This window comes from Artemia sp. Qi Xiang Cuo, chromosome 20 (assembly GCF_049724085.1).
Source record: "Artemia sp. Qi Xiang Cuo chromosome 20, ASM4972408v1, whole genome shotgun sequence".
Classification (NCBI taxonomy): domain Eukaryota; kingdom Metazoa; phylum Arthropoda; class Branchiopoda; order Anostraca; family Artemiidae; genus Artemia; species Artemia sp. Qi Xiang Cuo.
In genome coordinates, this window is record NC_142813.1 from 44,939,129 (window position 1) to 44,966,302 (window position 27,174).

Here is a 27,174-nt window from a genome sequence, read left to right on the forward strand (position 1 = left end):
TTGCAATATATCTGCTTGGAAAATACTAAAAAAACACCTAAAACAAAATAGCATTTCATCAGTTTGGTAGATCCGCGAGTTTTCTGCGGTGCAACCCACTTTGATTGAAAATCTTAGCTGACAATTCCATTGACTTTTCAATAAAATTTCATAGTCAAACCCCAAATTCGAAATAGATTTCAATGATAACTAGTCCCTTGGGAGAATTCACTAATGGACTCTTTGTCTTTGAGATTGTCAGCTGACGTTGAGGCTCATAAAATGATATTTAAGGTGTCAAAACCTCTAAAAATTAAGAAGTAAGCTTGCCTATAAAGCCATCGTTTAAATAAGTAGTGCTTGTTACACACGTTTTCTTGGCGCTTTATGCTAAAGCCTAGTTTTGATTGACATCATTCACCCTGCCAACAGCCTTTTTTGTAGATGGAATACTTTTGGACAGCCGGCTATGATTGGACAGGTAATACTACTTTACACGCTTCGAACTACTCGAAAACTATGAATGGCCGTTCAGTCGAAGCCGGCGCTGCTGGTGGAAGGGTGATTTAGTCAATCAAGACGAAGCTTAAGTGAGTGAACCCTACGTTGCCTAAAAGCATCGGAGTTTTATCTTATATAAAATTTTAGGAGATTCACCTTTGACTAAAGCTGTATATAAAATAGAAAATCGTCTTCAGAATGCAATTGAAAAGGTGAAGAGGAAGAAACCCGGAGTGAAATTTGTTGTTGCAATGAGTGATGATGTACTTGAGCTAACCCAAGTAAGTAACACGTTTCCATGCTCACTAAGAACGAATTTGCTCATAATTTTCGTCTACGAATGTTTACTACGAATGAGAGCTCACTAATCAATACCAACATATTTTCATAACTCTGCCTGAAAGCCAAAATAACGTCTTAGATTCTTAGTAGAGTCTAAACGTCTTAGATTCTTAGTAGAGTCTAAAAACAGTAACATTTTAAATGAAATAACAATGGCTCTACAACTGTGCCTGAAAGCCAAAATAACGTCTTAGATTCTTAGTAGAGTCTAAAAACAGTAACATTTTAAATGAAATAACAATGGCTCTACAACTGTGCCTGAAAGCCAAAATAACGTCTTAGATTCTTAGTAGAGTCTAAAAACAGTAACATTTTAAATGAAATAACAATGGCTCTACAACTGTGCCTGAAAGCCAAAATAACGTCTTAGATTCTTAGTAGAGTCTAAAAACAGTAACATTTTAAATGAATTAACAATGGCTCTAATAATAAGAAAAATTATATTACTTAGAAAACGCTAGTTTACTACTTGTTTTTTCTTTTTTATTACACATGACTTATTTCAAATCTTAAATAAGAAATAAAAACATGGATAATAGTGAAAATAATTTTAATTACACTTCAAGTAAAACTTCACATGAAATACCATTTTGTTCCAATAACAAAGAAAGAGAAAAAAAAGACTAGTTAACTGCTGTTTTTTTTCTATTGTAATGCAAATCTTTTGTTATATCTTGACAGCAGTAATAAAAAAGCAAGCATTTGCTGTCTTTGTTTCTACTTGTGAACGGTACGAAAATTATTAATCAAATATTGAGTTTAACAAGTTTTTAGATTTATATACTAATTTAAAACTGATTTAACAGTTTAAAATAACAAAAAATGAATCGTTTTTTTTAAACGATTCATTGAAAACCATAATTTTAACGCCCGAATTATTAATGAAATGCACAGTTTGACAATGAATTCAACAAGAAATTCAGCACGCTGGAACTTGCTGCGGTTTCGTAATCATTGCTTCTTTTCTTCGGCCTTTAGTTTGTTAGATATCTTGGTTAAATTTCATATTTAGTGAAGCCGCGTCTACATTCGGCATTTTCTGGAAAACTGGGCCGGAAAACTGGAAAAATGGGTAATGTAGACTGCTACTGCCGTCCCTGTTTTCTGTTTCTGGGTATGGCACAAAAAGACACAAATAAATGGGCCGGCATGCCAGAAAATGGATAGTGAAGATGGGTTGTTCCGTTTTCTGGCAACTCTAGTAAGCACTAAATTTGAAAAAGAAGCCATGGGGTTCACCAAAAAAGACAAAGAGGCTTCTAAAAACTCTCCCAAATGGTCAAATGAAGAGACTTTCTCACTAATTGATATTTGGAAGGACAAATTTGATTACCTACAGCAAATAGGACCTAAAGTCCAAACTCATATGGCCATTGCAGAGGATTTATCAAGTCGAAATCCAGAACTCAAAAGAAGCATTTTCAAAAAAACTCCTTATTGAAAAAAAACCTCAGTTGAAACTGATTCAAAAATGGTAACAATTATTTTCAGTCCTTTTCCCAAAAATAAAAAAAAAATCGTCAATTTTACAACAGTATGATACATACTGTTTACATAGAATTACTGTTTGTAGAAATACTGTTTACATACTGTACATATAATTTTTGAATTGTGATATAGTATGGATAAAACTAACTGTTTTTGGACTAACATGAAACGTTAAATGCTACCAATGCTATATTATGTAGAGTTGAGGACAAACAATTATTAACAGCATACCTTTAGTTGAAATAGACTTGTTTTGGATTAGTGCTCGAATGGTTATATGGCTTCAACATCCAGGACCCAAGTCGAAATACCCCATCACCCAAAAAGTGCAGCGGTATATTTACGCCATCAATTTTTTTAGATGGGCTGGGAAAAAGTCTGTTTTGGGCTGCTTTTTCATGAAGATTTGTCCTTTTGAAAGCTCCAGCATCATTGCACCTACCGGGGATACTGGCCTTAGCACACAAACAATTATATTTGGCATCAGAAACAATAAAAACATTTACTCTACACCAGCCTTTGTAATTATAGTAGTATGTAGCAAACTTTGCTGGAGGATGAATAGGGATGTGGCAGCCATCAATGGCACCAACAGTTAACGGAAATCCCCACTTCGGATTCTAACTTAACGAATTCAGTTGTTGTAGCAGGCTATTTAATCAGCTCAGGAACAAGCATTTTTTTGGCAGTACATAGAAATAAATGGAAGTAAGGGCCAACTGTGGCTCGATCTGTGCCAAAGATTGGTTTGATAGTTTTATAATATACATTTATGGCTAGCACATACAGTGCAACTGCAACTTTTTGTCGGCGGGAATTGTTGTTCTCAATTGAGTTTCCTGGGTTAATATTTTCTGTTCAACTTTTGACAATACCGAATAAAAGGTCTCTCTATCCATTCTAAAAAATTTTTGTAAAACTCGGATTCACTTTTTCCTTGGAGAACATTATTCCACCAGTCATGAGACTGGGGAAGAATCCAAACAGATCTAGTATAGAGGCTCTTCTGCATCTCTTCTTGCAGTTTTAGGAGTTCATTTGCAAAATATGCTTATCACTTGAAGCTTGATTTATGGCCATCGCCATCACAAGCATGTCACACGGCTGCATTTCGATCTTTTGAATTTATTGCGATTCTTACCAGTGTAGACTGCTACCTGAGTCCCAATTTTCCAGAAAATGCCGAATGTAGACGCGGCCTGAGGCACCAGTTCTACTACTCAAGTGAGAAGTTGCTCACTTGGCACATACTTTAAAAGGAGCGCTGAAAGAATAATGCTCGGACCAGATTATAGTCACACTTGAATAATCTTTAGGGAGGGGACACGAGATGAAAGAGTAGATGAACATGAAATAATAAATTTGCTTCTTTAATTGGCTGTCTTGCGAATGCCTTCATCTACACTCTTCATAAAAATAGATAATATTAAGAACTGTCAGAACCAGGTGGGGGGGGGGCCTAATTATCGAAAATCTAAAGGGAGGAGGAATTTTGTTGTTTTTTCGATTTTTTCAATGAAAGCACCAGAAAAGTATTTTCAAATCTAGGTCGAGGGAGTGAAGATCAGGAAGGCTATTGCTTCATCCCCTTGCCTCCTCTGGTGTGAACTTGGAATAAAATTAATTACAAGGGGACTTTCTTATCAAGTTAAGTTCGTTAATTTAGACCTTTATGCGTAATCTTGTTTATTAGAAACTTCTTACCAGTCCTGACCTAAAGCTTAAGGAATTTAGTTAAGGTGGCGTAATATAAAGAGAGAAGAACAAGATTTTTGGACAAGACTCTGGTCGCAACAGACTAGAAAAGCTTTAAAATAGCTAGCCAATGATCTTTACCGCAACGTCGCACACCAAGAACTATCGCTTCGATCTGGCTTTACGTATTATTGTCTTTTATTTTTTATTTTTATTTTATTTTTCTTTTCTTTTACTTTTCTTGTATTTTTAATTTATTTTCCTATAGTGTGAGTTCTCATTGGTTGCTAAAATTAGCCAATCAGAGTTTATTGCTACGCTGGTTTCCATTGTTGTGCATTTACAGGAAGATTTGTATAATTTTCAGTTGATCACCATAAGCATGGTTGCCACTTCAACGGTAAATCTGGAAAGTATGGGCAAACTAAGAAGTTTCCCAATCTCTGGACAAACCGGTAAATCTTGGGTTGAATGTTTTTGGGCATATGGGTTAGACCTCTGAGTTGTCTCGAGTTTTCATAAGAAATATTTTCGATAAGAATATACCTAGATCCTTAAATTACTAGTGTACAAGTATTTAAAAAATATCTTGGTTCTAGACTGGTATGTATCGAGTTTCCTAAAAAAAAATATTCCTAAAAAAAATATTGTAAAAAATATTAGTCCTAATTTTTTATCATTTTTTGGTCCTGATTAAAACTAAAAATCACCGGTGTATGAATTCTGCAGGATCAAATGACAAGTTTTCCGAAAAAGAATTCAATTTTTTAAACATTATTATTCTGTTTTTTTAAAAATATCAAATGTTGGCTGGTTCTTGTTACCTAACTTTCATTATTTTCCGGGTCACCAATTAACAAAGACTGATTAATTCAGCTTCTCAGCTTCTGAGGCTTTTTTGTCGGCCCCGCGGCAGCTAGTATCTAATCCTGGTCCCCCATCATTAGTCAAAGGTCAATTTACATAACAGGACTCCTATTGGAACAACAAGTAAAGAAAAAAAAAATTGAAAAGGGTGATCCACTGAAAAATCTTTCATGTATCAGTTTTTCTTCAGTAGTAGGCCGATCTTTTAGGCTTGACAAAACTTTCATATTTTGGAATCTATTAAAAATATAAAAAAATGTAAAGAAAAATTTACGTCACTGTGTTAAAAAAATGTTGAAATTGAAAAAAAAAATTTTTAATGAAATTTTGGAACACTAAGCTCCTGCTCGTAAATCGTTCCTTAAACTGAAAGCGCTCGATTTTTTTTATTATTATTTTTTATTTTTTAGGACAAAAAGAAATAATGAAATTACTCGGAGAAAATAAGTTCTTAGATTTTTTTTTAAAGAAATCCTACCCCTTAAAAAGATTAAACGATATAATTCATTATGTAGAATCACTTTTTAGGTCCAAGTTAGCATCATGTATGAGTTATTGAGAATAGTTTCAGACACCGAATTGAATGAAGACGAGTCACAGCCGGCAACTGTTACGTCTAGGCTTAAAATTCAGAATACTAGACAACAGATGACCCTAAGAGATGAAGCTGTTGCACAGAGAGGAAAAAAACCTGAAATGGAAGGGAAATTTCATAATTCTCTTTTATTAAGTGCTTCATTCCTTGCCGACAATTGTATCAGTCGTACTCGGATATCCCAGCAAGAAGCAGATGATTTTGGTAGCGAAATTGCACGCTTGGAGCTTCTAAAATGTTATTACTATGTTTTAAGTGCACCTACGTTCAAATCTTTGTTTTCATATTATGGAACTGGACGCAAGAATGAATTTGCAGAAAGCAGTAATAAGGTGTCTTCGATACTGAATGGTTGGTTTTTTCTCTTTTTTCTCGCCATAATTAGAATTTTATTATTTGTGTTCAAATTGTTTAGTCTTATTCAATCTATTAAAATTTTATCAAATCGCCTCTGTTTTTGTCTCATTAAATCTTTGCTTCATTTTTATAGTTGATATTTCAGGACCAAAATATTGAAACGGACCGAAAATAGAAATAAAAGGGTGGCCTGAGCTTGCCAAATTTTGAATTCTTTTAAAATTTGTTGTAATAAATACATAAATTGTTGGAATAAATATTTCAGATAGTTGTAATTATTTTTTTTCTGTAATTGGGTATATGCCCACATATAGAGTAGGGTATCCACCCATCCCCATGATTAACCCAAAGGATACATCATTTTTGAACAAAAAATTATCTTAAACATTTGCGTGGAAACACTTTCTGTTATTGGAAATATTTCATCCTCTGAAAATATACTTTTCGTAGTTTTACAATTCACCATTATCAATCATCGCAATTTTTAGGGGTTAGGGAAGACAAAATTGAGCCCTAAAAATCTTCAGGTATTTAACCATCGATATTTATTGTATAATATCTTCAGGATTTTACGTATTGTTGCTTGTTTATTTTTATTCTTATGAATTATTAATTAGCTGCTAACTGAGTCAGCGCTGGTTATTTGGCTTTTGCTTGGAACATAGGTCAGTGGAGAGACTATGTAAGCTCAGCCAGAGTCGAGCCAACTCTTAATGGGTACCTGAACAAATCTGGGGAGGGTAAACAAGAAGAGTGCGCGAAAGCATAGGATGGCTGGACCCCAACCCTCCATTGCATTTCCTGGATGAAGGGCCATGAAACTGAGATCGGCACCGCCAGTTGGGACTGGAAAGTCCAGTGTCGTATTGTTTAAAATGCCAAAACCTACCAATCCCAGTCCTCCCACTGGGTTCATAATTATGAAAAAGTTCATATTTTTAACCTAGGTTCATAAATGGGTCATAACTTATAAAAAAGTGTCATAAAGCTCATATCTTTTCTTGCAAGCAGCTGGAAAGCACTTACGGTTGCCGTCTTTTTGCTTATAAAAGACAAGAGAAGCAAATAGACAAGAGTTTTATTTAAAACGTTTAAACTGTAAAATTGCATGATTTGTGAAAATGTTGAGCTTCCTCCATATTGTTTTCTTAAACATGTTCCAAGTTGATTACTAACCATCGTTGTTTTAGCTGAGAGACTTAATGAGCGGATGATCTCGATTAGTATTTCCTGAAATTCATACCTAAGAAAAGACAAGAATTGATGAAGTCCAGCGAACACCTAGAGATATCTAGCAGTCTCAAGTGTACCATAACCAAAGTATTAATCTTCTTTGTAATATCTTTTGGAGAGCTAGTTTCTCAGTTCACAGTGTTGTTTTAATATAAAGAACCCCCCAACCACATTCTTTATTACGAAACGCTTCGACTAGTAATGATGATCGCCAGCCGTTTTGTCAAGCAAAATGCTTTGACTGATATTCAGACGGAAAAAAAAAACCTTTCTATGCTCGCCCGGTCAAGCGGAGATTTTCTTCCATCCGATGTAGTGGCATGCAGTGACGTCGTGGAAGAATGCCTGTCGAAGGTACAAAAAGTTGATGCTCTGAACTTCAGGAGTAGTGCCGGAACTGCTTACCTGGCCGCTTGCCGCCCGGTTGAAGAGAAATCACTGGGCCAAAGTGCCTCTCATTATTTCTGGTATCTGCGGCTGGATAATTCAAATCCGGAGACAAGAAAAAATGACTTCGTGAAAATTGTTGTATTTATGTCTTTCCGTGTGAATACTGAAGCTGCCAGTCACGAATGGAACTTGTTCCAGCCGAAACCAAGTTTGCCTAAGAACATGACTTCATTGGGGATTGATGTTTTATGGAACTCGGTTTTTAGTCTGAAAAACTATCAAGGGCAATCAAAATATCCCCTTGTTTCAAAGATAGTAAAAGCAGCTCTCTACATGTCGCATGGGAACGCTGACATTGAACGTGGTTTTTACCGATCAGGACGGATCATGACCTAGGAAAAATCATTGATGAATTTGAAAATGCTCAATGCTAGACTGACTGGACTAGACTGACTGACTGACTAGAGTCTCTGACGCTCTAAAGAAAATCGAGAACAGGCCGGAAATAGTCCCTATTACCCGAGAGCTGTTGAATTTTGGGCAAAACGCGTGCCAGAGCTATAAACTGTGCCTGAAAACCGAGTGATCTAGACAGGCTGAAGAGAAGTCCATTAGGAATGAAGAAGAAGAGAAGAAGAGGAAAAAAGAGGATGTAATCTGAGAAGAAGATCATTGAACACCTGGAAAAGATTTTATTGAGAAGAAGTCAGTTAAAAAGGAGAAGAGACAAGTAGGAGAAAGGCTTCTTCAAGAAGCTAATGAGAAGCTTAAAAAAGATGCTATAGACTTTGGAAAAATAAGCCTTTCACAAATTACGACCGAAGTTTTGAGCCGGAAGATGCACAACGAAGATAAGGCAGCCAGAGAGGTTGATTTGATACGGAGCAGTTTAAACAGACGAAAGTTGTCCTTGATTTCGTCATATTTTGCCAAAAAGAACAAATAAAGTTAAATATTTTATACTGTTGTATTTTGCACTGTCGTATCGAAAAACTCGTGAAAAAAAACAACAAAAATAAAAAGAATATGTGCACCACTAATGAAAACACCAACTGACGCTTTTTGTGTCCACGGACAGTTTCTGAGGTGTACATATTGTAAATTTTGGTTTATGATTGGTTCATAAGAAGCACAATCCAAAGTTTTCAAAGTTTATAAAGCACAATCAAAAGTTCAGGTTCATAATTGGTTCATAAAAAGCGCAATCAAAAGTTCATAAAGTTCATATTTTTATGGTCAAAAGTTCATAAAGTTGATATTTTTCACGAAAAATCTAGCGGGAGGCCTGCAATCCGATATTGTTTGGAAATTTTTCTCTCTAGTTGTACATTTGATCATGCCATTTTCAACCTCTATTTCTAATGGAGTAATTCCATTTTTTCTATTAAAATAAAGGTAGAATAAGAAGATAAAGACTACGAATAATGTATGTGGTGGTGACTGATAAGTCGACTTAAGCTAAAGAAGATAATCGCTTATATATATATATATACATATATATATATATATATATATATATATATATATATATATATATATATATATATATATTATATATAAAATATATATATACATATATATATATATATATATATATATATATATATATATATATATATATATATATATATATATATATATATATATATATATATATATATATATATATATATATATATATATATATATATATATATATATATATATATATATATATATATATAAATATATATATATTGTAATCTTACGAACGTGCCCAAGGCTAGTGTTCAGTTTCAGTGCTTTTATCTGGCAACAGTGAATTTTATGCTTTATTTTATTGATTTCTTGAATATTTTTTCTTCGTCTCCTTGCTATTTGTATATTTTGTTTTTTTTCTCAACACGTTTTGACGTTTTGTATTTATTTTTGGATGTTTCTTTTGTCTTTTTTTTATTCGAAAGTTAATAATTGATTTAAGAGTAAAACCTTCATATCTATCTTATGAATTATTTTTAAATTAATTCTTAAGTGAACCTAATATAATACCACATCCCCTTTTTTTCAAGGATGCAAGAAGTTGACTTCAGATGATATTCCAAAAATCAAAGCTGATATTGAGAAGCTTCTTAAGCAGACGGCCACTCAGGGTGTTGGAATTCCAGATTGCGAACGGATAATGGTTGTTCAAGCTATGGGGTTAAAACAAGGTCATTGGTATAAGTGTCCCAATGGTCATATTTACTGTATTGCTGATTGCGGAGGAGCAGTGGTTGAATCACACTGTAACGTATGTGGCGCAGTGATTGGTGGAAGTAGTCATCGCGTTAGAAGTGACAATTCCCTTGCTCCAGAAATGGATGGGGCATCCACATCTGCCTGGCCAGATGCAATTGGCCATGCAATATTTTAGTTAAGCCGTGTCCTCTTTTAGTCTTTTTTAGGCGAAGCGTCCTTGTGATGTAGAAATGAGTAACCAATCCAGGTGGTTCAATGAACCTATCCCCTCAAAGCATGTATTAATTTGTCATCTATTGACATAAAATTTGTCATTAAATGTCATTTGTCATTATATGTCATTGTAGGTTTTTGTCAAATTTGTCCTTAAATGACATAAAACTTATCATTTATGTCATTTATTAATTATTATTAATTTATATTATCCTCATTAATCCACCAAAGATTCCTCTCTTATCAGCAATCCATACTCTGTCGCTACAAAACTGTTCCATTGGCCAGTTCTTCCTATTTATAAAAGTTAAAGAAATTGTAGCGAAATCAAATAGTTTTATATTAAGTAGTAACCAACTCGTTCATCTACTAATGCCACTCCTAGCAGTAATGACTAACATTTTGGTTTAAGGTTTGACATGGACTGACAGATGTGGCGAGTCAACCTCCTGTGGTAAAAATTCTTTGGTAATCATTTGTAATTTTTATTTAAACCTCTACCCAAAGAGTATGGGAAAATGACAGGAGATGAAAATACTGCCAACAAAATAAAGTTAATAATAAAAAAAAAACGGAAAGTGGAGGTTAATAATAATCATAGATAAAATAAAAGTTTCATTTTTTTTCCTTTTACTTTGCATTAGACCTAAGATAACAAACTACTTTTGCCAAAAGGGTACAATGGGTATATTTGTGTATATTTTCGCGTAATTAACTATACTAGTCTAATCCCATTTATCGTATCAGCAAATAATAATAAGAACTAAGAGTCTCTTTACTCCCAGATAATTTCAGGTTGAATAGACTACGAATTGAAATCCAAATTTTCTGAAATAAAAATTTAAGCTTGTTTTGCATTTCTCTAGTTCTACCCAGTATTGCTGCACTGTCATTGTCACTGCCTGCACTGTCGTTGCTATTGTCACTCTCTGCACTGTCAAAATATACTCTATTTACACCATGCCAAATAACAGGGCGAAAGATTTGCTTCTAATTCCATATTCTCAAATCTATATTTTGTTGCATTTGTATACCTTTGGTTAATATTTAGTGATTGACCTCTCTAGAAGGAAATATGTTATTAAAACAATTCTTATTTAATAATGTGCACAAAAATTGCAGTCAACATATTGTCTTGGTTGCGTCCGATCCCATTTACATTTTTTCTACTTTTTCTTATAAATATATAATAAGCTTTTTTGTTGCGTGCATTGGTATTCTAGTGTTAAAATACCATCTATATATTTACGTTATGCAGAGAGCGCTTTAAATATTTTAGTCAACTCTATTTAGTAAGCGCAACATTCAATTATATTGATATCTAAATTTTTATAGAAAAATCTAAAAGGTAGCGTATTTAAAATACGAATCCACGAGATAAAAGAACGTAGTAGAATAACTTATTAATTAAAAAAAGAGGGGTGTGAATAAAATTGAAGCGACCCAGAAAATCTGTTGAATATAAATTTCATGCATGTTATAAAGTAAGAATTATTCTATTCACATGTTTCCTTCTGAAAATACTAAGCCCTACCAATACCCCTACTCCTACACAAAACCCTTTAAATGTTCTTAACTTTGATGAATAGGAAAATAAACCTTATTTGAGCTTATTTTTAATTCTTCTAGTATTACTAGGTAACGTTACGCTGTCAATGGTGCTGTCAGTTTTTAAACTGCCATAGATTCCTTTCTTATCAGCAACCCATACTCTTTCTCTTTCAAAGCGTTCCAGTGGCCATCTTCCTATTTATAAAAGTAAAACGAATTGTAGTGAAATTAAGTAGCTTTATATTAAGTAGTTCGTGTTAACATTTCAGCTTCAGTAATTCATAAGGTGGTATGTTACACAACCTTAATATGAAAGGAGAGAAGAAAAAGCTAAAGAAAATTTGTTTTGGTTTTCTTCTGAGTGGCGTAGGTGGAGGAATGGGTGGGTTTACTCGTCCACGGTTGTAGCATCTTACGGGGCACAGTTTAAATTTATATGCGTCATATATTTATAGAAAATAGACCTCTACTTACGTTATTGAAAGAGGAGGACTGAAATTACACCCGGCTGTTGAAAAGCCTATTTGTTCTGCTATAATTAAGGAGAAATATTTGGTACAAGGAATGTTTCCCGGGGCAATTAATATACAAATATCAAATGATTCATTTTTCAAGTATCCTTTGAAATTGTAAAGTATGTACAAGGTTTGACAATTGTGAAAATTCTGTTTAGAGAAGCCGGAAGGGATTTTGAAAACAAAAAGATTAGCGAAATTGTGCGTAAATATAGGGGAATATGAAAGCCATCTTATTATTCCTAGTAGGGGGTGCGGTCCCCAATACCCTTTTCTATCTACACGTGCCTAGGCCTAGATATTATTTTGTATTGCGGCAACTGATGTGATTTTTTTTCTTTCCACGTTGGATAAAAACTAAGGCTATAACAACGACGACGGCAAGATAGTTTTCACCCCCCCCCCTCCCTTTAAAGTTAAAAATCAATGAAAATGCGTCATATGACGGATGACGACAAGTTTGTCGTCATATGATTATTATAAAAGGAATTTTTACTGTTGCTAAAAAATTGGGTGGGACTCTCTGGACGGGTAGGTGCAGGATATATGGGTCCGTAAACACCTCAAAATCTTGATACTCTTGGTTTATTTGAAGTTGTAGCCCCGTGCCAGGATTAATTTTACATGTAACTCAAGGGGAGGGTGTTTTACTATCTTTTATACAAAATGCCCCATAAAACCTTTTGAAGCGCTGCAGCTGAACTGTCTCAAGAAATGTTTTTATTTGCTAGTCGGAAATATTTCGGAAGATATTTTTATTGTTTAGGTTAAGTGTAGTCCTATTTCAATATTTGAGTGAAATTCTTATTTGTAATGTCATGTTAATCTTATTCTTTTAATACTAAGCTTAACGTTGAAGTGCGTAGAAGTCATTGTAACGTTAGAACTTATATAATCTCACTGTTAACGTAGAAGTCCAAGGAACAAGCAAGTCACATCCATTCTGTCAAAATTGGACTAAATTAAAGTTAATAACTTCTGTTAATACATCATCAGTAGGATAAAGTTTCCATCGCATACACCACTATATCCTTATTCTTTATGTGTAATTCCGATTTTTTATCCTTTTGTGTAATTCTGCAAAAGTGGAAGATGTTGTGCTAAGACCAGTTCGTTAGGATTAGTCTTGGCTTTCACCTTGGACTAAAGAACTTAGCTAAAATAAATTTCATTTATAGGTTGTTTTTCTTTAGATTGAGTGCAGTAGGCTCTCTCTTTCTGTATCTCTTTTTGAAAGTATACAAACAAGTATTCTTCAAAATCTATGGGAAGGGGTTTTCTTTTTCGATAAAAATATCATAAGAGAAATTTTTCGAAATATAGGGAGTGAAGTGAAAAAGTTCTAGAGGGGGGGGAGGGCCAATGTTATCCATCAAAATTGACGCCCATATTCTAACTATGCCCGGTTCATTCCGATGTTAGAAAATGGAGTTGCTACTCTTCTAATCCTCGCATTTTTTAGAGTAATTATTTGAAAACACGGATGAATATGCTATTTTTGTATCTTCGCCTTAAACGCCTTTACAGTCCTTGAAACTAATTTTACATTGTTTGAAAGTTTTAATCTTTACTCTTCGCTTTTTTATGTCTTTTAGCTTTAGTTTGGTTTGACTGATCGTAATTTTAAATTATTTGTTATTCGAAAATAAATATTTCCTCGAACGTTTCTCTACTATGCCCCAGGGTTCTAATATCAATGGTAATAGCAGGTAGTTTTTCGGGCGGGTACTTTCAATGCTTTACTATTTCTCCCGTAATCTTTTACACTTTATTATAATTTGCCTTTTTTTTTGTTTTTGCATCCCTCCTCCCCCTAGATAATTCAAAAGGTCCATGCCTGGTGTGGAGGAATCATAAGAAAGTAGGATAATATTTATTCAGGTGAAATATTTATGTCTTCAAGAACATTGTACGTGCATGCATATAACATTCTAGACCCTCCGCAAGGCTTTGTAGCCTAGAATGGAGGGAGAAATATAAAAAATTAAACAAACCACATACTAACAAAGAAAATGACAGGCTGCCCCCATCCAATGACTACTCACCGAAAACTAAGGTGAAGCAGAATGTCAGGCACAAAAAACAAGAGAACAATTGCAACCTGGCTCAGAGACATCAACCGTACGTTGGCATAAAGAAAAAAAAGGAGACTACAGAAAAAAAAAATTATGCAGTCAGGGTATTGAAACCTGAGTGATGGACTGCATGAAATTCGAATGTTACTAGAATTACGGAGATAGTTCGCAGAACCACAACAGATGGAATAGTTCTGAGGGGCACAGGAACTCAAAATTATGAGGGCCACAGCTGAAAAATGATTAATATTTTAGTTGTCGTATGAAACGCTGATAGCCCGCTGGAGTGGGCTATTGCTAGCTTTCGAATTCCCACCCCATGCTAACTTTACTTAATTTAAAACATAGCTTTTAATGAAACTTTTGACCGTCTTGGGATAAACTGAATTGAAAATAATATAATACTTATAAACCGCGTAGAGAAAGACAAATTAATAGGCAAAATCACAAGCTGCTTTCTTGCTACAAATTTAATGCAGAAATCCGAACGAAGGAGGCGAAATACCAGTTTATGCACAACTGGGATATATGAATCTCTAAGAGCAGCTCAAAATATGTTCCTTCAAAAACGTGAGTGCTCTTGGAGATTACATCTTAGTTATTCCATTAACAGCTGAGAATCTAAGCGAACTGAAATTAATAAAAAAACTAGTTTTTCTATAAAAAAAAATCTCTAATGATTAGTTAATAGCTAAGTTAAGCCAAAGATGCTTCAAACCGAAAACGATCGTATATCATCATCAATAAATAAATGAATCCCAAAACGAACAGAAATAACCATAAATACCCAAGTTAAACTTTAAATAAACAGAGGAGCTTAAAATTGAGATTTTCTGGGATGATTATCAACGTATATTAGGGTACCCAGTAGATAAAAATGTTGATTCAGATTAAACTTTTTCTTTTCAATAATCTTGGTAGTTATAATACTTTTTTTTATGTTACGAGAAGTAACAACACATGGCTCGGGATAAAAATTGTTTTCAGTAAAGTCCAAATTAAGTTTTGGTCTTTGGAAGTCATAAAGGCATTAGCCCTACTCCTTTTTGTGTTAGTTTCAACTCGTTTTAACTTTGACTTGGTTATTTATTGTAATTTCTGTTCGTTTTAATTCCCATTTAGCTATCAATAGTGATTTATGGCCGTTTTATGCCATAATTATTTATTATTTTTACTTTATTTCAGCTCATCTTTGGTTTACTGTGACTCAAGGCCGTACCCAGAGGGGGGGCTAGGGGGGTTTGAACCCCCACAACATGTTTGTCTGGCTCGTAAAAACATAACAAAAATGGATATAAGCAAATTTTGTATGTGTTTTTCTAGTTTTTTTTCGTGTAACGTTTTTTTGGATTAAAATCCTCCGAAAAAAAAACCTGGGTACGGCCTTGCAGTGACTGTTTAATTCTTCCGTCTGTTCTTTTTTGTTCACATTAATGTTATCTGTTTCTCAAATGAATTTTTCAATCTTGTTCATTTCAACTCATTTTAAATTTAAATATGAACCGTTTTGCGTGTCAGAACGTTTAGTGCTATTCTTTTACTTTCAAGGTTTTTCTTATCTTCAGAGAACGATAAGTATTCCCGTCAAAATCCCAAGACTAGATCTTAGCAATGCAATGTTTAAACAGAAAAAAGCTGGTTCATCTAGAATTAAAAAAATAGTAACAAACAAACAAAATATCTACATTTATATTTCCGTTCTTAAGACGAAAATGTAGCTTGTGCTGTTATGAATAAGTTTCTTATTCATTTGGTATTCTCAGTAAATTTCACACTTTCATTTTGTAGCTTAACAGCATTACAAGCCTTAGAAACTATTCATCTGAATGACATTAGCTGAATATATTGAGCTTCATGTTAGTAGATTGCTAAGTTATACTTCTACGAGACGTATAGGAATTTCCATGCTATTCTACGAGACGCATAGGAATTACCATGCTATTTGCACAGAAGGTATAGGAATTACCATGCTATTTGCTTGAAGCTATAGGAAAAACATTTCCAGAGCATGTACTTATGGATTTGGGTGGATTATGTTCCTTCCCATGCTATTTGGGGACGCTATGTTCCTTCCAATGCTATTTGGGGACACTATTATTATTATTATTATTTATTTATAACCCGTCATTACAAAAACACAAGACAGAGTACAATAAAGATAAAGAAAAAAAAAAGAAAAAAAAGGGACAAATAATACATCAACGGATACAACGAGAAAAACACTAAACTGACAAGAAATAAGAAACAATTCTACACTTGACTACTGCTTGAGTAAACTATGCCAGGGGTGGTTACCAATTTTACTGTTAAAACGGGAAATCTGATTTTCAATTATGAAAGTGGGATCTGCCAGTTTATACCTATTAATGAGGTATGTGTTACGTGTCCAGGGGGGAGTCTTAAAAGGTACTTAGCATATTTAAAAAATATTGCTCGAAGTTTCTGTTTAGTGGTGCATGGAAATGTTCGCCAAAAAGGGCTCAGGTATAAAAAATGGGGCAATGCTAGTGCAGTATACAGCCGAGCAAGGATAAACCGGTTGAAGCTGAACTTCGTTGCAATCGATCTGCTGTATGCAAAACCGGTACGCTTTTCGAGATGTTGAATTAATAGCTGTCGTGTGTGTCTCAGCGTTTTACCAATCGGTAGTCCAAGATAAATGATGTGATCTGCTGGCTTAATACTTGTCTGTCCAAGGTCTATGGTAGGCGGGACTTGGTTTTCGGGCCAATTAAACAGTAATACCTCTGATTTTGCAGCGTTAAATTCTAGGCCTATCGCAGCATATTGCTTTTGAAAAATAGCAAAATTGCATTCGATGCCACCAATATTCCGGCTCATATTTAAAATATCGTCAGCATAACAAAGAAGAGAAAGGTCAATACCATCCAGAACACACGTTATTTGGTAATTTTCCTGTGCTGGAAGAACACTGTTATTAAAAGCCGGGGCAGAAGTAGGAGCACCTTGCCGGGCGCCTTTTCGTACTGGGACGGTTGGGTAAATTTCACTTATATTCTTCTCGGGCGAAACAACTTTTATTTGTGCCTGGAGGTTTTCATACATGTCCTTTAATGGCATTGTGACATCTCGTTGGACGCCTCTCTTTCCCATTTCTAGAATAATTTGGTCGTGGATAAGGGAATCAAACGCACGCTTGACATCATGAATACCGATCGCGACCGACTCGCCTGAGCTTTCAGCGTCAATAAGGACAGAAGCCACGACGCTTAGCGCATGGCCACAACCAAGACCAGGTTGAAAGCCAAATTGGGAGGGTGGTGCGTAACATTTCTCATTTATTTCTTTAATTATAAGTAGCTCAAAAATTTTGCAAAAAGTTGTTGATATAGTAATGGGTCGAAAAGACGTACATTCTTCCAGGGGTTTCCCTTTTTTGGCACAGGGGTAAGGGACCCTATGCAAAAATTACTGGGAACGACACCTTGCACAAAAATCATCTGAAAAAGCAGGGCAAGGTGCTGAATGAGCATTGAAGATGGGTTTTTTAAATGAAGAGCAGAAATTCCATCAGCACCACGTGACTTTTTCTTTTTAATGCGACGGAGCACGTTCTGAACCTCGGATATCGACACAGTAACGTCAGAACGGTCGGTGCTTGATAGGAAATTATGCAGCTCTGCCTTGTATTTTGCGCTAAGAGTCGGACAGGGGGATTTAAACTCTTGTTCGTAATAAGTTCTCCAAGATTCAAGGGAAATTGAAGATGCAGCAAAATTCGGCTTTCTTTCGGAAAGAGTCTTCCATATAAGGTCAGGATTTCGTAGAACATCTTCAGAAGACTTAGCAATTACATTAGACCGGTGGAGAGCCAATTCTTTTCCAAACTTTCTTTTTGTAAGGAGTCTAACGGCATTTAAAACCCCAATTCTCGGCCGTCCACACTCCTTCCAAACAGAAAGCCATAATTTTGCCTGGTTGCATGCATTAACTAGGCCAGCATTTTGCGACCAACCTGAAACTTGCGTACCGGTCTTAATTTTCTTTATGGGAACAGCAGCTTCCTCAGCTGAGCGAAGAGCGTCTGTAATTTGGGCGGCATATATATCAAGTTCAAGTCGGGCCTCTTTCGGTTCAATTCGTCGTGACTGGATCAGAAGGTTAAATGGGATTTTAATTTTAGCTAAAATTTCATCCGAAACTTGCATGTAAACCGACGTATTAACATTATTCCAATCCCGTTTTTGTGTCCATTTTTTTGTAGTTTTTGCTGCGTTATTTTGGTGTGGATGCTCAGATTGTGTAGCGGGAGGTGTGATTTGCAGTTCTATTGAAAAATGGTCAGAAGTAAAAGTAGTGTCAGACACCCGTACTGAAGTAGGGAGTAGGTCATTAGAGCAAATAACATGGTCTAAATTAGAAGTACTTCCTGTGTTGTGTATGTATTTAAAATTTTGTTTTTTTTCTAAAATGGTAAATGTATCATCTAGGAGACCATGTACCATACTTTCACGATCACCAGTAAAAAGCGCGTGAGTTTCAGTAAATTCAGCACTCATAGGACAGTTAAAATCACCTAATATTACACAAGGCAATCTTTCTAATCGGATTTTGCTAAGACATTCAGCTAATTTACGTAAGCTTTGCGCAAATTCGGAATGAGATGCGTCATCACGATAGTCGGTTGGCATGTATACGTTCACAACAACAAAATTACACACTTGAACCGCTAGAATGTTTTGCGTTGAAAAAAACAACTTTGATTCCTGTTTAACTCAAACTTGATGAAAGATATGCTCTCCTGTAGTAATTTAAGGAAAGAAAAATATCTGCTAATTTCTAAAAAAAAAAAATTCAATTACTTCAAATTCCCCTTTCATCAGTTGCAATTAATTCACAAAAATGTCATTATGAGTAGAAACTCCTGTTTTTATTTTATTTATTTTTTTTTGGTGTGCGTATTCACTCCTTTTGACCTTAATCATTTCCTTCCTAATGAAGGGTCCAATCCCAAACTTGAAATTCTAGTTTTTTCATTCTCACTACCATCACTTATTCTACCTTTGTCACCATAGGATTAACAACTGAAATATCCTCATCAGAGTCCACTATGATAGAAATTTATTGCTACTACCAAGTAACAAGAACTTGTTATTGTCAGATATATTGTAACTATTGATCTAACTAAATCGTTCATAAGGGCTACACTCATTGAACAAAACGTAATTTGGCCCCAGACAACTAACGTTTACACTTTAGGGCTCACTATTGAACCGTTCTTTGAATTTGACTCCCCGTGAAATCGAGAAATTTCTAAATAACAACATGAGTAGATTGCTAAGTTATACTTCTACGAGACGTATAGGAATTTCCCTGCTATTCTACGAGACGCATAGGAATTACCATGCTATTTGCACACGCGTATAGGAATTACCATGCTATTTGCTTGAAGCTATAGGAAAAACATTTCCAGAGCATGTACTTATGGATTTGGGTGGATTATGTTCCTTCCCATGCTATTTGGGGACGCTATGTTCCTTCCAATGCTATTTGGGGACACTATGTTCCTTCCTATGCTATTCTAAGGGTTTATGTTCCCTCCCATGCTATTCCAGGAGCTTATGTTCCTTCCCATACTATTCTAAGGGTTTATGTTCCTTCCTATGCTATTCAAAGGGCTTATGTTCCTTCCTATGCTATTCTAAGGGTTTATGTTCTCTCCCAAGCTATTCTATAGCGCTATGTTCCTTCCTATGCTATTCTAAGGGTTTATGTTCCTTCCTAGAATATTATAAGACCTTATGTTCCTCCTCAGCTATTCTATAGCACTACGTTCCCTCCCATACTATTCTAAGGGTTTATGTTCCCTCCCATGCTATTCTATAGCACTATGTTCCTTCCAATGTTATTTTATGGGACCTCTACACGTGATTAAAAACACGTTTTGATACTAAATGCTATTTGCTTGCCTCTCCTTGGTACCTTTCCAAACGAGCGGGGATTCCCCACTGGTTCCTACACATTGCAAAAAAAGCGAGCAGTATGAGCGGGGATTCCCCTTGCAAAAAGTGATATATTTTTTTTTTTGGACAATTGCCTTAACTCGAGGGTAGTTTGATTAAGAATGTAACATGTCTAGAATTGATGCCAATATGCTGTTGAATCATTTACCAAAAAAATAACTTTATTTACAAAAAAAGGGTTCAGCATTTGCGAATTGAATTCTATGAACGATATTAATTAATGTTTGAATAATAGGAGCATGAATGATTCTAATTAGTGATTGTATCGTATGAGGATAGAGAAAAAAAGGGATAAGGGATTCGCAAATTGGACAACACAAACGATCTTATTTCAATAATAGGGAAAAAACAGAGCTAGATAGTATTTGCGAATGGGATTGTATGAAGGTGGAGAAAAAAAGGATTAAACTGATTAGCAGTTAAGGTAACCCCGAAGGGGCTTGTTAATTCATACCTTATTTATTATAAATTTGGAACAACATAAATCTATGAAAATGGTTAATGATGATAGAATGCCATTGTGAGTTGACCTAGCTCTACCTCTCCGATGTGTTCTGTATAATACACAAGTGGTGTTTGAACCGTGTTGTCAGTTTAAAATAGAGTCTAACGTTATAGTATACTAAAAGTTGATGCTAAGAGAGATGTAGATGGCAAGAAAAGAATTTTAATAATGAAATTCAGAACAGACCATAGACATCCTTGCAAATCAAGTAGTAAGGTGTGTGTGAGTACGAACCATCAAGGATCATAAGCACCAACGACCCTAACCAGCAGAGACATCAACCCTCTAAAGGTCCCCTATCCCCAAACTCGAAGGGTGCCCCCCTCCCCTCCAATTTTTTGGGCGCCCCTCCCCTCCCCCTTTTTTTGGATTTTATTGTTTTTAACATGATATATTTTTTGCAACTTTTTTTTTTACATATCTTCGAATGAGATGAACCATACTTAAATTCAGTAGTGTTTTGTCGTGGTTTACCTTGTCACAGTTACATTCTTGTCGTGGTAAAAAAAATTATTCACTCTGATACTTAGCATGTGTCAATTTTATCCTATGAATCAGAGAAAAGGATGTTGATATAGAATTTAGTAACTCTGATACTTAGATTTTGTCAATTTTATCCGACATATCCGATAAAGGATCTTGTTAAAGCATTTATTCATTCTGAAATTTAGATTTTGTCAATTTTATTTGATATATCTGACAAAGGATGTTGATAAAAAAAATTATTCACTCTGACACTTAGATTATGTCAATTTTATCCTATGTATCCGAAAAAAGGATGTTGATATAGAATTTAGTCACTCTGATACTTAGATTTTGTCAATTTTATCCGACATATCCGATAAAGGATGTAGATAATAAATTTATTCATTCTGAAATTTAGATTTTGCCTATTTTATTTGATGTATCTGACAAAGGATGTTGATAAAAAAATTTATTCACTCTGAAACTTAGATTATGTAAATTTTATCCTATGTATCCAAGAAAAGGATGTTGATATAGAATTTAGTCACTCTGATACTTAGATTTGGTCAATTGTATCCGACATATCCGATAAAGGGTGTTGTTAAAGCATTTATTCATCTGAAATTTATATTTTGTCAATTTTATTTGATGTATCTGACAAAGGATGTTGATAAAAAAAGTTATTCTCTCTGACACTTATATTTTATCAAGTTTGTTCGATGTATCTGGCAAAGGATAGTGTTAAAAAAAACTATTCACTCTGATACTTAGATTTTGTCAATTTTATCCGACATAACCGACAAAGGATGTTGATAATGAATTTATTCACTCTGATACTTAGATTTTGTCGATTTCATTCGATGTATATAGCAAAGGATGTTGATATAAAAAAAATTATTCACTCTAACACTTAGAATTTGTCAATTTTATCCTATGTATCCGAGAAAAGGATGTTGATATAGAATTTAGTCACTCTGATACTTCGATTTTGTCAATTTTATCCGACATATCCGATAAAGGATGTTTTTAAAGCCTTTATTCATTCTGAAATTTAGATTTTGTCAATTTTATTTGATTTATCTGACAAAGGATGCTGATAAAAAAAAACTATTCACTCTGACACTTAGATTCTGTCAATTTATCCGATGTATCTGACAAAAGATGATGATAAAAAAAATTATTCCCTCTAACACTTAGATTTTGTCAGCTTTTTCCTATGTATCTGAGAAATCGATGTTGATATAAAATTTAATCACTCTTATACTTAGATTTTGTGAAGTTGCTGTATTGTCTGTCTAGGAAGCGACTTCGATCGATAATGAATGTTAATAAAGAATTTGTTCATTTTTTTCATATTTTCCTTAATTAAAATTCTGTATTGTGTATCCAAGAGGTGAATTCAAGAAAGAGTTTGTTACTTACTTACTTACCTACTCACAATTTTTTCATAATTACATATCCAACAACGGATGTTGATAAAGAATTTATTCATTCTGATAGTATTTTCGTGTTTTTTGCAAGCCATTCGTACTATACCTTAAACGCATTAAGATATTTCCTTCATAAAAAAAATTTTGTCCAACATATCCGACAAATAATGTTGATAAACCATTTATTCAGTCTGATACGTAGATTTTGTCCATTTTATCCGATGTATCTGACAGATGATGTTGATAAAAAAATTATTCCCTCTAAAACTTAGATTTTGTCAATTATATTTGATGCATCTGACAAAAGATGTCGAGAAAAAAAAATTATTCACTCTGACGCTTAGATTTTGTCAATTTTATTCGATATGTCAATTTTAACTGACATATCCGACAAATGATGTTGATAATGCATTTATTCACTGTGATACTTAGATTTTTTTATTTATATTCAATGTATCTGACAATAGATGTTGATATAAGAAATTTATTCACTCTGACGCTTAGATTTTTTCAATTTTATCCCATGTATTCGAGAACGGGTTGTTGATATACAATTTAATCAATCCGATACTTAGATTTTGTCAATTTTATCCCCTGTATTCGGAAAAGGGTTAATGATATGTAATTAAAAGAAATTGATTATCAAAAATGAACTTTGAAAAAGCCATAGAATGTAGCTGTGACAAGGTAAACCATAACAAAATGCTACTGAAATATTCCAACACTTGCATTTCAACTAAAGAAATCCAAAATGAATTTTGAAAAATCAAGAGATTGTAACTCTGACAAGGTAAACCACGACAAAACACATCTGAAATATTCCAACTCTCGCATTTCAACGAAAGAAATTCAAAAATGAACTTTGAAAAATCAAGAGAATGTAACTGTGACAAGGTAAACCACGACAAAACAAAATGAACTTTGAAAAATCGAGAGAATGTAACTTTTACAAAGTAAAGCACAACAAACAAATACTGAAATATTCCAACGCTTGCATTTAAATTAAAGAAATAGGAAATAAATCATTCAAAATAAAAAGAACGTAAATGTGACGAGTTCAAAGACAACAAAATACTACTGAAATTAATTATGTTTCATCTCATTTGAAGACATGTAAAAAAAAAAGTTGAAAAAAATATATCATGTTAAAAACAATAAAATCAAAAAAAAAGAGGAGGGGAGGGGGGGGCAGGAAGTTGGAGGGGAGGGGGCGCCCTTTGAGTTTGGGGATAGGGGACCTTTGGGGGGCTGATTTCTCTGCTGGTTAGGGTCATTGGTGCTTATGATCCTTGATGGTTCGTACTCACATACACCTTACTAATTGATTTGCAAGGATTTCTAAGGTTTGTTCTGAATTTCATTATTAAAATTCTTTTCTTGCCATCTACATCTCTCTTAGTATCACTTCTTAGTATACTATAACGTTAGACTCTATTTTAAACTGACAACACTGTTCAAACACCACTTGTGTATTATACAGAACACATCGGAGAGGTAGAACTAGGTCAACTCGCAATGTAATTCTATCATCATTAACCATTTTCATAGATTTATGTTGTTCCAAATTTAAAATAAATAAGGTATGAATTAACAAGCCCTTCGGGGTTACCTTTACTGCTAATCAGTTTAATCCTTTTTTCTCAACCTTCATACAATCCAATTCGCAAATACTATCTAGCTCTGTTTTTTCCCTATTATTCAAATAAGATCGTTCGTTTTGTCCAATTTGGGAATTCCTTATCCCTTTTTTTCTCTATCCTCATACGATACAATCATTAATTAGAATCATTCACGCTCCTATTATTCAAACATTAATTAATATCATTCATAGAGTTCAATTCGCAAATCCTGAACCTTTTTTTTGTAAATAGAGTTATTTTTTGGTAAATGATTCAACAGCATATTGGCATCAATTCTAGACATGTTACATTCTTAATCAAACTACTCTCGAGTTAAGGCAATTGTCCCCAAAAAAATATATCGCTTTTTGCAAGGGAAATCCCCGCTCATACTGCTCGTTTTTTTTGCAATGTGTAGGAACCAGTGGGGAATCCCCGCTCGTTTGGAAAGGTACCAAGGAAAGGCAAGCAAATAGCATGTAGTTTCAAAACGTATTTTAATCACGTGTAGAGGTCCCATAGAATAGCATTGGAAGGAACATAGCGCTATAGAATAGCATGGGAGGGAACATAAACCCCTAGAATAGCATAGGAAGGAACATAGCGCTATAGAATAGCATGGGAGGGAACATAAACCTTTAGAATAGCATGGAAGGGAACATAGACCCTTAGAATAGCATAGGAAGGAACATAGCGCTATAGAATAGAATGGGAGGGAACATAAACCCTTAGAATAGCATGGAAGAGAACATAAGCCCTTAGAATAGCATAGGAAGGAACATAAACCCTTAGAATAGCATGGGAAGGAACATAAGCTCCTGGAATAGCATGGGAGGGAACATAAGCCCTTAGAATAGCATAGGAAGGAACATAGTGTCCCCAAATGGCATTGGACGGAACCTAGCGCCCCCAAATAGCATGGGAAGGAACATAATCCACCCAAATCCATAAGTACATGCTCTGGAAATGTTTTTTCTATAGCTTCAAGCAAATAGCATGGTAATTCCTATACGTCTGTGCAAATAGCATGGTAATTCCTATGCGTCTCATAGAATAGCATGGAAATTCCTATACGTCTCGTAGAAGTATAAATTAGCAATCTACTCATGTTGTTATTTAGAAATTTTTCGATTTCACGGGGAGTCAAATTCGAAGAACGGTTCAATAGTGAGCCCCAAAGTGTAAACATCAGTTGTCTAGGGGCCAAATTACGTTTTTTCAATGAGTGTAGCCCTTATGAACGATTTAGTATAGTTGGATCAATAGTTACAATATATCTGACAATAACAAGTTCTTGTTACTTGGTAGTAGCAATAAATTCCTATCATCATCAGTGGACTCTGATGAGGATATTTCAGTTGTTAATACTATGGTGACAAAAGTAGAATAAGTTATGATTGTGAGCATGAAAAAACTATAATTTCAAGTTTGGGATTGGACCCTTCATTAGGAAGGAAACGATTGAGGTCAAAAGGAGTGAATACGCACAGCAAAAAAAAATAAAAAATAAAAACAGGAGTTTCTACTCATAATGACATTCTTGTGAATAAATTGTAATTGATGAAAGAGAAATTTGAAGCAAAAGAAATTTTTTTTTTAGAAATTATCAGATATTATTCTATCCTTAAATTACTCCAGGAGAGAATGTCTTTCATCAGGTTTAAGTTAAACAGGAAAGAAATGTCGTGTCAATTATCAGTGCCATTGTAGAATCAGAAAAAGTTCTAAAAAAATCAATCGTTAGGTATAAAACTTAAATGTCAATAGAAGAATTGCCCTAGAAAGGTCATGAACGGAGTGCTCATTTGAGCGATGAACAATCGAGATAATACATAGTCATCATTTTAGACCACGGAGCTTAGGGGGTCAGAAGATACAACAGGGAGTCAAAGAAATATAAAGACAATTTTTTGTCACCATTTTTGGCCGTGTTTCCTATAGAGGACGTCGCATATAATGATATTTTCTATAGGGGATGCCACATACAATAATATTTCCTATATGGGACACCACATATAAAGGTATCTTCTATAGGGAACGTCAAAAAAGCAGTGCCGCCAGAGAAATTTATTGCCCAAATTTATTATTGAGCGCATTTGTCGTCGGACGTATTTCCTATAGACGTTGCCATACAAACGTATTTCCTATAGGTGTTGTCACACTAACACTTACCTTAAACTACTCTTACAGGGAGGTTATCAAAGCTTTCTATTTAGAATCTATCCTTTCTCCATGCTTTTACTTAGAAGTGACGCCAAAACTATTTTCTGTTCAATTTAGCCCTAATCGTGATAACCTACTACCCCTGGGTAGACACAATCATTCCTGGGAAAAACGACAAAAAAGAGACGCAACAGGCATGCCACCTAAGCTAAAATATAATTTTTCTGGCTTCTAATAGATGACTACAAACCTCCAGTTCAAAGTTTTTTACCATGACAAATCGATCTCAGAATTTAATGTCTTGAATTTGTTTGTTTCGTCTCGACCAAGGTTAATATTTTTCGGTCCAAAATAGCAGAAAATGGCACTTTGTAAAGACTTGACTTGCTTCCTTGGTTAAAAAAGGCACTTGCTATTCAATTTTCTAGTGAAAAACAACCTCTTTAAATATTAACGAAACATGGGATAAATAGATATCACCCCACAAAAAATATATAGAAAAAACCTGTTACAACTAGAAACTCACTGTAGCACCAAGCCACACTAGTCCAACACAGCTGCGTATGTTACTCATTTACCGCAATCAATTCAAAGCACCATTCTTTAAGTTCTTCCAAGAATTCCCAATTTCCTTTAAATTCTTCCTTATGACCTCTTCCCACATCATTCCGTGCCAACCTGCTCTTCACCAGACCCCATATTGATAGACAAAGAGCTATTTTTGGTAATTTGCAGAACGCGTCCTAGCCATTTCAGATATACCAGCACAAGACAGTCCAAAAAAGGGATGAAAACACTTTAGCTTGTTGCTCGATATGCAGCCAGTCAAACGGATACAAAAAACTATCCATAGCAATTCCCTTGGAAATTATCAAACAGATCTTCCTTCTACCAAAGGTCAAATTTCAGAACCATACCTGTTCACCGCCACCATTAAAGATTTCAATGTGCCTGCAATGGCAGATTGAAAGGTAATATTGAAACCCCCCA

General features: G+C 34.5%; 1 protein-coding gene across 1 annotated transcript in view; it reads left to right on the forward strand.

Annotated features, from left to right (window-relative positions):
- LOC148940263 (NFX1-type zinc finger-containing protein 1-like) overlaps positions 1-12,256 on the forward strand; it is a 77,439-nt gene extending 65,183 nt beyond the window's left edge. Inside the window, exons 11-13 of the mRNA XM_089106118.1 lie at positions 628-761; positions 5,401-5,818; positions 9,496-12,256. Of these exons, the coding sequence (XP_088962244.1) occupies positions 628-761; positions 5,401-5,818; positions 9,496-9,839 (896 nt within the window). The 3' untranslated portion in view covers positions 9,840-12,256. The remainder of the gene's footprint in view (positions 1-627; positions 762-5,400; positions 5,819-9,495) is intronic.
- The last annotated feature ends 14,918 nt before the right edge of the window (positions 12,257-27,174 follow it).